The 15,781-nt window shown below is 38.6% G+C and overlaps 1 protein-coding gene across 1 annotated transcript in view; it reads left to right on the top strand.

Annotated features, from left to right (window-relative positions):
• LOC141441187 (phosphoglucomutase-like) overlaps nt 1–15,568 on the top strand; it is a 17,132-nt gene extending 1,564 nt beyond the window's left edge. Inside the window, exons 2-9 of the mRNA XM_074105863.1 lie at nt 3,139–3,358; nt 3,731–3,887; nt 6,473–6,661; nt 7,322–7,522; nt 8,900–9,107; nt 11,340–11,523; nt 13,271–13,350; nt 14,318–15,568. Coding sequence (XP_073961964.1) covers nt 3,139–3,358; nt 3,731–3,887; nt 6,473–6,661; nt 7,322–7,522; nt 8,900–9,107; nt 11,340–11,523; nt 13,271–13,350; nt 14,318–14,456 — 1,378 coding nt within the window. The 3' untranslated portion in view covers nt 14,457–15,568. The remainder of the gene's footprint in view (nt 1–3,138; nt 3,359–3,730; nt 3,888–6,472; nt 6,662–7,321; nt 7,523–8,899; nt 9,108–11,339; nt 11,524–13,270; nt 13,351–14,317) is intronic.
• Nucleotides 15,569–15,781: the final 213 nt, after the last annotated feature.

Below are 15,781 nucleotides of genomic sequence, written 5' to 3'. Positions count from 1 at the left end.
AAATAATAAAACATGGTACAAGTACAACCAGATTGTGAAATTGCTTGGGATTCATAAGTTTTCTTCATTTCCCTGAAGATTCATATGAAAAATAAATAGAAAACTGATCTTTTGTTTATAGTTTTATTAACAAGGCTTGGCAACTTGGAAGGGTTTTGTTTGGCAATGGATTACTTAGTTCATGTTTTATTAATGCATTGAAATTATGGCTCATTGTATGGGTGGTTTTAGCTTACCACCCACATTTTTATATTTTTATTAGCCTCTTTGTATATGTAGTTTCATAATATGGGCAAAAGTAACTCCTCTATTGGGTCGAATACCCTTACCTTACCAGTATTTACAAATAATTAGCATTTGATACTTAAATTTAACTACTTAACTATGTTATTATACATGTTAGTCCTGATTATACATGTTATTGCAATATCTATAATTAAAATAAGTATAGAGAGGTGATAGAGAGGTAAACTTTGTTGCCTTTTATCTTTGAGCCAATTATTTAGAGTTCCGTGCTAGAAAGGTGACAAAAGGAATCATATTAATGTTGTTATGAAGTCCTCTTTGAGGGGTAATAGCTGAAATGAGTTAATAACATGACACTACAACAACAAATAATAATTTACATTTAAAATTGTGATATCAATTGTAATTTTACTAACAATAGGTGATAAGTTTACTATTTTGCATGAAAGTAGATGCTTGCTTACAGAGGAACAGTGTCTCTTAGCACAGGTATTTTTTTACTTAAAAAAGAGGCACCAGCGGTAATGTAATATGTACCCTCAAGAAATTGAATAAATGATTTTTATAAATATTTATTTTATTTTAGTTTATGAATGTAATGTATGTTATGTTTAATGTTTATTAACAATACTAAATCATCTATTCTATTCTATCTATTAAGATGTAAACAGTAATCAAACAATTAATGGAATGAAAAAATAAAAAAATGATTCCTAAAATATTTACTATTACGTTACTCAAATGCACACAAACTTAATAAATACTAAAATATTATCCAAATTACCTCTCCGGGTTGTACCCAGAGCAAAATCAAAAAAAAAGAACAGTGTTTTTTTCCGAAATTGAAGAGGTTTTTTTTCCAGCGATAAAGCTCAACATTTTCGTGACCGGATTTATTGCTCGAACGAGCGTCGAGCGATTTGCATGTGGCCGGCGCCCTTATGAGTCTTTAGGAAAACGAAGAAAACTGATGTACTGATTTCATTAACGACCGCAGCGTTTATATATTCAGCCGGCAAAACATTTGGCCCACTCTCATACAAAATACTATATTTCTGAATACATTTGACGGCAGATTTTTTGCCGCTCAGTATACATTTTACTATCTGTTACCCGTGACTCCGTCCGCATAGAGTTCGTTTATCGCTATCCCGCGGGAACTATGCCATTTCCCGGGATAAAAACTATCCTATATCTTTCCCGGGACTCAAACTATCAATATAGGTACCGAATTTCATCAAAATCGGTTCAGTGGTTTAGATGTGATGAGGTAACAAACAAACAGACTTACAAACTTTCTCACTTGTACCGAATAGGTATTAGCGGGATTCGTTATAAGTATATTCTTTTTTTTTGTCTCCTTGAATAGCCAGGGAAACCCAGCACCATATAATAATAAAAAAAAAATAGAGTGCTGCCAACATGAGATCCCTTAGTCTGCTTTTACGACAAACACAGGAAGAGAAAAAACACTGTTATTTTTTTTCATTCAGTCCAATTTCTTTTATTTGTACCACTGCCACGACTGCTACTAAATAAGATTAAGAAATCAGCTTCCAAGACCAAGATCATTCCAGCAAGCAGCCATCTTGTTGCTGCTGCTCGCTGTCGCGGGAAATTCTTCTTTTTAAAGCTAGTCTTGCTGCAAGACTCTTGCATTAACAGCCCTTAATGTCCTTGACAATATCAGTATGGAGGCGTGGCGCGAATAATAACTTATCAAACGTGTTATCACCAATGGTAATTACCATGACAGCGCAAAATGTCGTCCCAACTTTGATGAATCAGCTTCAACGATTTACAATCTGTTTACATCATAAATATATAGATGTCGTAACATTGTTGCAATATTGCAAATAGAGAAACTTTGACGATAAAATATGACTAGATGGGTACTTATGCCTGCAATGCAAGCGACCTTCCACAAATCATCCATCAAGAGACCCACTTGCTCGTTTGCCATCCAGTCGAATAAAAAAAAAACACCAATTTTTATGATTTTTAGATTCTTCTCCCTCTCGTCGTTGTGAAACTCTAGGGCTCTAGGGGAAGCCATTGTCCGTCAGCGATTAATCATGACTTCTCTAAGTAAAGTATGAGGGTGTAAAGTATAAAGGGTAGGCAAGCATCGCCATCCATAGACAGACATCTGCAACACCAGAGGTGGCTGAATAGAATAATCTCTTTGCCAGTAAGAGCATTTTTAGATTGTCCGATCCGATATCGGAAAGTCGAAAATCAAAGTCAAAGTCAAAGTCAAAATATCTTTATTCAATTTATTCTATAACAATCACTGTATGAAATATTTATGTACCTGTCTTTCATATTGTCCGACCCGATATCGGATATCTGAGCCGACACCGATTTGTTGGCGCGGCACCATTAGACGCCCGTGGGCTGTCGGACGATCGGACGATAATGTTTGTATGTGTGCTATACGTGTATCTAAATTGTCTCTGTGTGCGCAGAGCCCGATGCGTGGCGGTCATGCGTATCGAAACGATTTTGTCGGAAATATGTGAAAACAGCAAAGGGTATCGGCTATCGGGTGTCGATCATCGTCGTCCGATACCGATATCGGATCGGATAATCAGAAAACGCTCTAATTTAGTAGAATAAAATATATTCATTGATTGTGCTATTCGCAATACAAACACATTACACAGACAATTTAAGAAAAAATAAAAATTAAAGCAAGGTTTTCCGAAATCGCGAAGCGGTCCCAGCTCAGCATAGTGTTGGCTGTGTAGGCCAACGCTTATCTTCCGCTTTGACCGCTTGGCTTCACGGAAAGCGAAAATAGAAAAAAAAAGATACAATCCTACAATATAGAAAAAAAAAAACTGGCTGATTCACTCTTCACGCTGGAATCTGAAACACGACAGCTTGAAGAATTGGTATTTTTTTTACAGGAGGTATAGTCCTAACGGCGTCCCACAACCCCGGGGGCATCAACAATGACTTTGGTATCAAGTTCAACTGCAGCAACGGCGGCCCGGCGCCGGACAACACCACTAACGAGATCCATGCGCTCACCACCACCATCAAGGAGTACCGGACCGTGCCGGACTTGAGCTGTCCGGTTGATAAAATCGGCGTGTTCAACTTTAACGTGAGTCGATGTCAAAATGTATTATATAATTTCTGTCTGTCTACTTTTTTCTATTGTATAGGCTGGCTAGAAGAGATTGATGATGAGATCTGATCTGGCTTATCTTGGAAAGTTTTCTCTATGTACAGTCAACATCAAATATATCGTAGCGGCCAAAATGGTCAAATAGTTCGGCAGTTCTCGTACCTAGTCAAAAAACAGAATCACGCACGACAGTGGAACCTTTGTGCGACTCATGTCATATTGACCTTCCATACATCTGCCAAAGAAAATCCTAGCGAAATTGATTATGCAAAGGTTTCACTATGGTATGTGACTCCTCGACTGCACCTTGGTTTTCTGTACTTTATATCGGTTTTTTGTATTATATAGGTGGACGACCGACCGTTTACCGTCGAGGTCATCGACCCCGTGCGAGACTACGTGAGCTATATGAAGGAGATATTCGACTTCCCTAAGATCAAGGCACTCATCCAGGGCACGCCGGAAAGGAAACCATTCAATGTGCTCATTGACTCCATGAGCGGAGGTAGGCAACGCCATCATCATCCCAGCCTATATACGTCGCACTGCTGGGCACAGGCCTCCTCTCAGATCAAGAGGGCTTGGGCCATAGTTCCCACGCGGGCCCAGTGCGGATTGGGAACTTCGCACGCACCATTGAATCGCTTCGCAGGTTTGTGCAGGTTTCCTCACGATGTTTTCCTTCACCGCAAAGCTCGAGGTAAATTTCAAATGTAATTCCGCACATGAATTTCGAAAAACTCAGAGGTGCGAGCCGAGGTTCGAACCCATGACGCTCTGCTTGAGAGGCGATAGGTCAAACCACTAGGCCACCACGGCAACGCCATATTAGCATGTATTTAAATCTTCGGAAACTGATTCACGTACCAGGGTGGAACCTTTTCATAATCAATTTCGCTATGACTTCTTTGGCAAATGTGTGGGATGTCAACATGACATCAGCAGCACTAAGGTTCCTGGTACTTCTTTCAGTTTCCCGACTGTACCCAGTTATATCTAATACTAATTTCATCACGGTTTTCATTTACGTTGTATGAAAAAATTGTATACGAAATCCACAATCGTACAATCCTTGCAGACATTTCTTATGTAAATAACAGAGTGGTCAAGACATGGAACAAACTACCAGAACATGGTAGTATCAGCACTGAATGTGAATCAATTTAAGAACCGGCTAGACCGACATTAGAGAGGGCCGAATGTGGTTTGAAACGAATACGAACTTCGGCCAAACATTCGGTAAAAATAAAATATTCGGGCGAATTTCGGCCGAACTTCGGTTTAATGACCTGCCTCTAGTGAATTTTATATACGAGTTGATAGATAGAGGAGCAAGATAAATTTCATTGTTGAAAACACCCTTTAGTAATTAAAAATACAATATGTTTCTCAATGTTAGTTTCTGAAATGGAAATTGTACCCAAAAAAAAATTTACGAATTGTAATCAAGATGTTTATTAAAAGAATAGGTACTATGTTTATTTCATTTTTGTTGCATATTCTATTGTTATGTATGACAGACATGCTTTCTATTAATTTCAGTCGAAATAGTACAAGTAGGTTCTTTTTTTCTAGTGCCGAATGTTCGGCATTTAAACCGAATTTCGGCCGAATGCCGCAGTTCGGCTGAAGCTGCCGAAATTCGGTTAAACCGAATGTAAAACGAATTTCTGCCCATCCCTAACCAACATATTAACAGTACAAAGAATACTTGACCAAGGAACAGCTAGATACAAGCACCTACCAGTTGCTTGCAACTGCCTGCCTGATAACTTAAATAATAATATAGATAAAATTTCATGTTTCTACTCATAACATAGTAAAAGTTTTAGAATTTTGGACGTGTAACTTTCATTCACATTCATGCCATGGAAATATTGGGACAAAAAGTAGCCTTTGTTATTCCAAATACACACACACACGCACGCACGCACACGTAAACTGGCTCAAAAACTTCTGCATTTATAATATTAATAGGACGAGCTTTTGCTCACGACTTTGTCTGCCAACAATTCATTTATCGCTTTCCCGCGGGAACGGAAACTTTTCCGGGATAAAACTATCCTACATGTCCTTTCCTATACTTCATTTTTTTAGAAAGAAGGTAAGCGATTTTGACGTCTTTTTATTGAAAAATAAGCCACAGCAAATATGTAACAAATAGCAAGGACATTATGATCATTGCATTCTTTTGGTATCATAAGTAATAGTTATTGTTTTTTTGAAAACGTTTTTCAATAAAAATACTCGTCAAGATGGTTTACCCTTTTTCTGATCTAATGCTAAAAAACGAAATATAAGACCTTGAAAACTACCCCCATACCTCGCTAAAATCGGTCCAGCGGTTTAAGTGTCGTGGTGTAACAGACAGACAGATTGAGTTACTTTTGCAGTTATATATAATATTACTTTGAGAAAATGTATCAAATGAACAAAAGCAATAAAAATACATTTACACAAATAAATATATTTACACAAAGTAAAATACAAGCAGCTACACATACAATGCACGTCTAACAAATATAAGCAGAGGGATAAACAGCAACATATAAATAAACTATGATAAAGCTAATTACTAGATGACAGATTATTATATTTTATTATTTAATTAAATATTTATTTAATATTTGTATGCCCCTAAGGGCTGAGCGGCTGTACTGTGACATAAATAATAAGATCTTGACATGATGTAACCAGTTCAATGCAAATAAAGAATTTCATTTCATATAATTGTATGTATGTATGTAAACTCTTTATTTCACTTAAAGTACAAAGAAATACAAACACACAGAAAGGAGAGCAAAGGCGAGCTTATCCCTAAAAAGGGATCTTTTTTTGTTATTCGACTGGAAGCAAACGAGCAAGTGGGTGTCCAGATGGTAATAATTAACCACCGCCCATAGACACCTGCAACACCAGGGGGATAGCAGATGCGTTGCCAACCTAGAGGCCTAAGATGGGATACCTCCAGTGCCAGTAATTTCACCGGCTTACTATCCACGCCGAAAGAACACACACCAGCATCTCTTCCAGCTAACCTAATAATTGTGTTGTGTTGTTGTTGCTAATTGTTATCCCTTTTTACCCTAGTAACCGGTCCGTACGTGCAAGCGATCTTCGTCAGCGAGCTCGGCGCGTCTTCCGCCAACGTGCGTCGAGTGACGCCCCTCGAAGACTTCGGCGGCGCGCATCCCGACCCCAACCTGACGTATGCGGCCGACCTCGTGGCTGCCGTCAAGGGGGGGGACTACGACCTCGGCGCTGCTTTCGATGGCGATGGTGAGGAATAAGTTTAAAAAAAAATATAAAGATTTAAAACGAGTTTATATTTACATACTTTTTAAACATAATACCAAAATATAATAAAAAACACATTATAACACTTTTCTTCTAACAAAATAATGTTATAATACAATTTTTTTCACCATTACGATACAGGGCAAATCCAAAAAGTTTATATCACCAAGTTTTGATTCGTAATTAGGCCTTAAAACACTCATGTGACCCTTTTATGAAACTCGGCTACGCCTCGTTTCATGAAACCACACACGTGTTTTAGGGACCTCTATTACGATACAGTTGCATAAATAGCTATTTTAATATTAAATATAATGACCCGGATAACTCACGTCTTAAATCGAGTTTAGCTCGACATGTTTCGGGCTAATCCGAAACATGTCGAGCTAAACTCGATTTAAGACGTGAGTTATCCGGGTCATTATATTTAATATGAGTGAGTCTCACGGTAGTTCATGTTCAAAATTGCAAATCTTTACGGAGCTATTTTTAATATTCAAAGCAACAGCTTGTAGAGGGGGGACGCTCGATTATGACAAAAACTAGCTTTCGTCCGTCCATTTTGGCTACGGCGCCGTATTTAAGTAATAACTGACGTTTCTAAGCGCAGCAGTTAGTCACTACTTCATTATCATTTCCCAGGCGACCGCAACATGATAATCGGGCGCGACGCTCTCTTCGTAACACCATCGGACTCGCTGGCGGTGCTGGCTGCGCACGCGGCGGTGATCCCCTACTTCCAGCGCTCGGGGGTCAAGGGGTTCGCGCGGAGTATGCCCACCGCTGCTGCGGTGGATCGCGTGGCGAAGGATCTCGGGAAGGAGATCTTTGAAGTGCCCACTGGTGAGCGATCCATGGTACCAGAAGCTATATTAGATACTACCCTCGAAGGCAATTAGCAGCATCTTAAGAGCGTTTATTCCTGCTGAGCTGGCAACGTTGCATTTTTGTTAGGTTTTCTCTATTATTCCATTAAAATTGAATGAAAATTAATAATGTTTTCTGATAGAACACTTCTTATATATAAGTTAATGTGTCTACTCCAATAATTATTCAATATAGGCTTTTATTTTCTTTAAAAACGAATCATAAACATTAATTCGTTTTTAACGAATATAAAAGTCTACCGCAAATAATTATTGGAGTAGACACATTAACTTATATATTAAGAAGTGTTCTATCAGAATACATTTTTAATGTTCATTCAAATTTTATGGAATAATCGAGAAGAACTAACAAAAATGCAACATTACCAGCTCAGCAGGAATAAACGCTCTTAAAAAAAGCACTTTTGACCTATTGATACCGTAGCTTAAAACATTCTCTATCAGATGAACTAAGAAAATTGGCCGTATCTTGTCTACTCGTACAACATGATTCGCCCCCTAAGAACAATAAAACCTTAAGGCGACTACGCGTAATCAATTTACACATTTTCTCTGTTTACTCGAAACGTCTTAAAATGAGATACTGCCAATTGCCTTATCTTCTTCTTCTTCTTCTTCTTGCCCCCTCCCATTTCAACTGGGGTCGGGCCTCCTTGTACGTCGGCGCCAGGACGCTCTGTCCTGGGGTTGTCGTGGTGAGATATTCAGGCTTTCAGGTCCCTCTCAACATTAGTCCACCATGTAGACGGCGGTCTTCCCTTACCACGGGGTTTAGTAGGGATGTTTAGCGCTATCTGCCAATTGCCTTATGAGAGCAGGATACAATGCTATGGACAATAAGGATCCTATATGGTCTGAAAGATTTTTGTTTTTGCTTATTTTATATTGTGTAACAGAGTGTAGGCATAACACATAAATTAGAATTGGGATTGTCTAAAAATATACTAGTGCTTTTTATTTTTAATGACACTGCCACAGTCAGCGTCTTATGTCAGATTGCGGGTCCAAATCGAATTCCGTAGTATAAATAAATAAATATCATGGGACACTTGACACCAATTGACCTAGTCTCAGACTAAGCAAAGCTTGTATCCACGCGTAAATTATAAATAATTCTAATCTTCACAGAGTAAAGTACAATTTGGACCTTCTACGTCATAATTTGCAAAATCAAATAAAGGGCGTTGTTTACTTGGTATGTAATTAATTCATCACACCAAACCGTAACAATATGTTTAAGCCTATCACGTTACTCTTATAAAAGTATACCATAAAGATATACATAGATGCATGAACATAGTTTCTGATTCTAATTGGATTGTCCGTACTAAAGGTTGGAAGTACTTCGGCAACCTAATGGACGCCGGCCGCCTCTCCCTCTGCGGCGAGGAGAGCTTCGGCACCGGCTCCGACCACGTGCGCGAAAAGGACGGACTATGGGCCGCGCTCGCGTGGCTCTCTGTCTTGGCCAATACCGGCAAGTCTGTCGAGGACATACTCAAACAGCACTGGGCCAAATACGGAAGGAACTATTTCACTAGGTGAGGGTTTATATACGTCATGACATGGTGGGTTTATATGAGGATGAGGACCTGGGTTCGATTCCCAGCGCTGGTCTCTTTTTCTGGTTTTTCTGTGCATCTATGTTTCAGTTTGTATTTTAGATATGGATTTTACGGGATGACCGTAAAAGTAACAAAATTTAGTTGAAATAAAAAAATACAAAAATACACCAATAACCAGTCTTAATTTGATTGCTTAATAGCGACATCTCTTGTCCGTGTGAGCGGTTAGTTCAAATTGAGTGCTGAAAGTTTCTCGATGAGGGCTAAAGCATAGATGTCGCTAGTGTCGCTGCTTAAGTGACTAAATAAGAAACAAACAAGCTAAGATATGTAGTGCATAGGAGAAATTTGTGTCCAGTGGTGGTGTAGCGTTATAGCACGCAGCACGGAATGCTGTCGACCTGGGTTCGATTCCTAGCGCTGGTCTCTTTTTTCTGGTTTTTCTGTGCATCTATGTTTCAGTTTGTATTTTCGATATACGACATGTGTTAAAGTTAATCCTGAGGCCTTACTCGTATTGCCTAACGCATTCGGAATCACAAATAGCTTTCACCAGTTCTTTCTGCCTCATGGTGTAGCACGAGGTAGAAAGAGATGGTAACGATTGTGAGCGCTCAGGCGTAAAGCCCGGTTTAGACTTGCAAGAAAAATCGTGCAAGTTGCATTAGGTACATTGCGAGGCCGTAAAGCCAACGAGTTTGTAGTGGCCAATAGAGCGCCGCAGTGTAATGCAACTTGCACGATTTTTCTTGCAAGTGTAAACTGGGCTTTAGACAATACGGCCACGGGTTAAGAGTTCAGTAATGCTAAAGCTTAGAACGTCGTCGTGAAGTGGCTCTTATCTGGTTTTTAGGGTTCCGTACCTCGAAAGGACTGACCCCTTATATGATCACTTTGTTGTCCGTCCGTCCGTCCATCTGTCAAGGCCCTTTTTCCTCAGGAACTCGTGGAGGTATCAAGCTGATATTTATATCAAATACTCAGGTCTACTGTCGGTTAGGTAGCTGTAAAAAAATCAAACTTCTGCCAACGCAATCAAAAGATACAGCCGTTTATGCCGCAAATTTTCGAATCTCGCAAGGGAATCAAAACCTACAGGGTACTTCCCGTGAACTGAGAATCTTGAAATTTGGTACGAAGCAACGTCTTATAGCACAGGTAAAGGAAAAATTGCGAAAACAGTAAATTTTTAGTTCCATCATATAATAAAAATATTTATACGGAACCCTCGGTGCGCGAGTCAGACTCGCACTTGGCAGTTTTTTTTAACTGGATACACTTCGGAGCATTGGTTTCGAATTGATAATTACACTGAAAAGGGTAAAACTGTTGGGCAGAGATGAGCAAAATTTATTAAATTTATTAGATATTTATTTAATTTCTTAAATATTTATTTTATTCTGTTTTTGCTATTCGTTGTTATAATGGCAACAGAAATACATAATCTGTGAAAATTTCAACTGTCTAGCTATCACGGTTCATGAGATACAGCCTGGTGACAGACGGACGGAAGGACAGCGAAGTCTTTAGTAATAGGTTCCCGCCTTTACCCTTTGGGTACGGAACCCTAAAATAGCTAAGCTTAGTTAAAAATGTTCTTAAGGGAACTTTAGAAATACCTAAGTTATTTTTTTCACCACGGAATAGAGAAAAGATTTTCACTCACTCACTCACTCACTCACAACATTTATTGACAAGAAAAACACACTACATCACAACAAAAACACAGTAAAAACATAAATAGGAGAAAAGAGAAAAATTAGAGACATTGTGCTGTATTGTGATGCCAAAAGGACTCGGCTCAGCATGTGCCGTAGCCCTGTAACCAGAGCTGCAGCGCCGGTTTTCAGCTGAACCCCGGTGAGTGTGCACCCACGTAACTATTTTGAAGAAAGAAAGAAAGAAAGAAAAACATTTATTCGTGACATTTTTTACAAATAAAAGAAAAAGAAAAAAGGAAATAAATTTTGTCACGAAATGGTCCCAACTCAGCATGATGTCAACCTTGCGGCCGACGCTGGTCTTCCGTTGGAACCATTTAAGCGTTAAAAGAACACAACAGCAGTGAACTCGACAACTAAAACAATTTTTTTACAATACACAAAACTAGTAATTTACAACATAAAAATATACATTAACTACACAAAATATAAATAAAAGAAAAAAGAGAATAATATATAATTTCGTGATTTTTATCTTCTGTTCTAGATACGATTACGAAGAGTGCGCAAGTGACCCATGCAACGAGATGATGCGGGCGCTCGAACAGCGCATGACGGAGCCCGGCTTCGTGGGCTCGCAGCACTCCGCTGGCTCCAAGACATACACTGTGAAGGTGGCGGATAACTTCTCCTATATGGACCCCATAGACCGCAGCGTGGCTATGAAGCAGGTGAGGCTATATAAATAAATAAATATAACGGGACAATGAGGGCTATCGTTTTTTGTCTCACTAGATGGCGCACTGTTGCGTGAGATTTTTAAGTGTGGCTTTCAAAGTCTGTTATTACGGGTGTGAAAACAAAGTTTAGATTAAAATCATATTTAATACACCTTAAAACCGTACCATAAAAATATCGAGCATGCCACAGTGTTGCATAGTCCCCGTTTTGTTCGGAAAAAAGGGAGGACAAAGGTTTTCGAAATACAAAACTGTCTCAAAACATAGACATTCATTGCCCCGGAACGCATATTTGCACAATTAATTTCAGATATTGCAAAATATTCACAAAATTATTCTAATTATAAATAAACCCGCGTAGCTCACTCAAAAACTATGAGATTTAGAATCATGTCTGTCCGTCTGTCTGTCCGCGGGTAAGATCAGAGACCGTTAGTACTAGAAAGCTGTAATTTGACATGAATATACATATCAGTCACGCCGACAAAGTGGTACAATAAAAAAAGTAAAAAAAAAAAATGGTGTACCTCCTATAGACTTGCAGTGGGGGTGATTTTTTTTTCTCGACTAACCCTATATTGTGGGGTATCGTTGGATAGGTCTTTTAAAACCGAAAAAAAATTTCTATTCAGTGATGAGTTTAAGAGTAAATAGCAGCCTAAGGTATAAAATAAGGTAAGGTATAAATATACCTACACTTGAAAGATTCAGTACACAATACGAAATCCTTGGAAAAATATTATTTGATTTTTTTCGTAATGGCTACGGAACCCGATCCTGGGCGTGTACGACACGCTCTTGGCCGGTTTTTTTATACAGAAATAAGATTAAGTTTAACCACAATCACGTCTGATGGTAAGCAAAGATATGGGTTAAGATGGAGCATGCTTGCCTTAGAAAGCACAAGTAAATAATAAATCAAGCTTGCTTTACAATCTTGCTTGCGATTGGCTCGTTTAGTTATAAACAAATATCAAACGGACCACACGATGCTAGTCCCATCTATCCTCTCACAAGAACACTAATTTAAAAAAAAATTGCTGGTGCATTGTGGTAGGACCTTGTGCAAGGTCCGCCCGGATTGCTACAACCATCTTGCTCGCTAATTCTGCCGTGAAGCAGCTTGCACTGTTGTGTTTCGGCGTGGAGAGTAAGACAGCCGATGAAATAACTGGCACTTGAGGTATACCATCTTAGGCCTCTAGGTTGGCAACGCATCTTCAATACCCCTGGTGTTGCAGATGTTTATGGGCGTTGGTGATCTCTTACCATCAGGAGACCCACTTGCTCGTTTGCCATCCAGTCGAATAAAAAAAAATCTAACTTATCACTACTAATTAGCATAATTATAGCGGTATTTGACAACTCCTGATTTTGCCATATCTTAATATTATCACAGATATTATTATGAAAATATAGATATACAGATAGTGTTTAGCGAAGAGAAAATTTAAATCGGTTGAAAATTGGATTCATAGTGATTTTTTGAAAAATCTATATACCTGTCTCTTTCTCAAACGCTTTTCTCTATGCAGCAAGTATGGCGGTACTGGCGTATGACGTCACATGCCAGTATGTCTTTCTCTGTCTAATCTTGAAATTCAAAGCTTTATAACTTTGTTATTTGTAAAGGTAGCTTAAAAATTGTTTCTCTATTCAATAACAGGCATTGTGTAGTTTTAATTTATAAAACATGTACAAAATAGTCAAATACCGTATTATTATGTTTTGTTTTCAGGGATTGAGAATCATCTTCGAGGATGGATCTCGCATTGTGCTGCGTCTGAGTGGGACGGGCAGCTCGGGGGCTACTGTCAGGTAAATGGAAATACATGGTGATTTATTTTTAGATAAGTTACACCAGTGGTAGGTACTTTCTTCATGAGGGCCAGAAAGTTACAGATATTTTAGGGGAGGGCCATAATACTAAAAATGCATTTTGTTTTGATTTTTATTTGATCACACGTATCGTCTTGCTCCTTTATTTATAGATCTACTAGCTTTTGCCCGCGGCTTCGCCCTCGTGGAATTCGGTTATCGCGCGCTGTTCAGGAACTGTGCATTTTTTCAGGATAAAAGTGGCCTATGTTACTCTCGGGCCCATGAACTATCTATCCCAAAAATCACGTCGATCCGTCGCTCCATTTCGACGTGAAAGACGGACAAACATACAAACACACACACTGTCGCATTTATAATATTATTAAGTATGGATTATTCTATTATTTTCTGCAAGACAATCAAAATAATAATTATCGCGGACTATTCATTTCGAAGGAACGCCGACGGGCCCGATTAAATTAAATATAACACCTGTAATGTATGTATGTAAACTCTTTATTGTACAAGAGAAAAAAAAAACAATTGACAAACTTAAATGTAAATTAAACATGGTCGCAATAAACGAAATAAAAATCCCTTCGCGGGCCGGAGCCGGTCCATCACTGGGTTAGATACATAACGCAACATTGTTGTTATAAACCTAACCCAAATGTAATATGAATTTGGAAAAACTCAGAGGTGCGAGCCGGGGTTTGAACCCACGACCCTCTGTTTGAGAGGCGATAGGTCAAACCACGAGCTTTGCGGTGAAGGAAAACATCGTGAGGAAACCTGCACAAACCTGCGAAGCAATTCGATGGTGCGTGTGAAGTTCCCAATCCGCACTGGGCCCGCGTGAGAACTATAGCCTACGCCCTCTTGTTCTGAGAGGAGGCCTGTGCCCAGCAGTGGGACGTATATAGGCTGAGATGATGATGAAACCTAACCCGTTTATTTCCTTCAGATTGTACATCGACTCGTACGAAGCGACAGACGTGTTCGGCGACGCTCAAGTAATGTTGTGGCCGCTCATCGACGTAGCGCTGCAAATATCACAGCTCCAGAAGTACACGGGTCGCGACGCGCCCACAGTCATCACGTAAAGTCACACATAGCGTTATAATTGGGGATGGGCCGAAATTCTTAACCGAATTTCGGCAGCTTGAGCCGAACTACTACGGACTAGAAAAAAAGAACCTACTTGTACTATTACGAAAGAAATTAACAGAGAAACTGCCTGTCATATCAGTAAAATATGCAACAAAAATAAAATCAACTTAGTACCTATTGTTTTAACAAACATCTTGATTACAATTCGTGAAATAAAAAAAAATATATCATAATTTTCACACACTAAATATTGAGAAATATTGATGGCTAGCGTACCCATACCCGCACACCATTGTCGCCTTGTCTAGATGTAACTTCACTAGTTATTATTACGCTATTATATGTAGAATGATGGTTGCCATGAACTAAATTCTGTATGTATATATATGTAGAGTCATTCACGATGACGCGTGCCGTGGTTCTTATTACAATGCCATTAATGTCTAATTTTGACAAAATGACGCGTCTTCGTGAATGGCACTAGGTATACCACTGAATAACAAACGCGCTTCCATTATTACATACCATTGTCCTGAACAATCAGCCTCCAAAAAAGGTTTTAAATAAATTTCATAAAACCAATTTCCTTAACGTTGAATCTATTGCTTGACAAAACGGCACAATACCCTGGGGGCAATGTAACCCATCTTTACGGTACATGACCATTGTAGTCATGGAAACGTCATGTTTCGCATTTACGTGACGGTTTTGTTTTAGTACCTATACGTTTGTAGCACGTCGCACTCGAAAGATGGCAGAATAAGTCATAAGCTGATATTTACTATGAAAAGGTTCTGTAGTGGCTTATAGTTCAAATAGTGATGTGCTGATCTGCTTGCAACGAAAAGAGAAACAAAGCGAGACTCAGCTACTTATGTCTACCCGTATGGAATTACTAAATCATGAATGTTACATGAATGGTTTTTATTTTATATACAACACTATTTTTAACAAAGTAGCATCATATTGCGAAAGTGTTCTTTTTTAATTTTTAAACATATATTTTAAGAAAACTAGTTGTTATATGTTTTTTATTGCTACTTAATTTTATAAATCGTTACAATGTTACTTTGAGTTTGTTAAAAATAAAATATTATTTCATTTACTTAACTATTTTATTTACATCTGCATTTGTGTCGACATATTGAAGTGCCTAAATCCATGTTAATTGGTACCGTAATGTGTATTCTCTGTGTGACAGATAAAGCTCAATATGAAGTACCGGCAAACGTGGCAACTTTGTATTCTTTAGGCACTACTACTTTTTTGTGGCAAAGTACGTTATTTATTATTAAATTAATCAAAGTAACTCCTGAAA

This window comes from Choristoneura fumiferana, chromosome 23 (assembly GCF_025370935.1).
Source record: "Choristoneura fumiferana chromosome 23, NRCan_CFum_1, whole genome shotgun sequence".
Taxonomy (NCBI): domain Eukaryota; kingdom Metazoa; phylum Arthropoda; class Insecta; order Lepidoptera; family Tortricidae; genus Choristoneura; species Choristoneura fumiferana.
The sequence above is the reverse complement of the archived record's forward strand: the minus strand, read 5'-3'. Positions and strand labels throughout refer to the sequence as shown.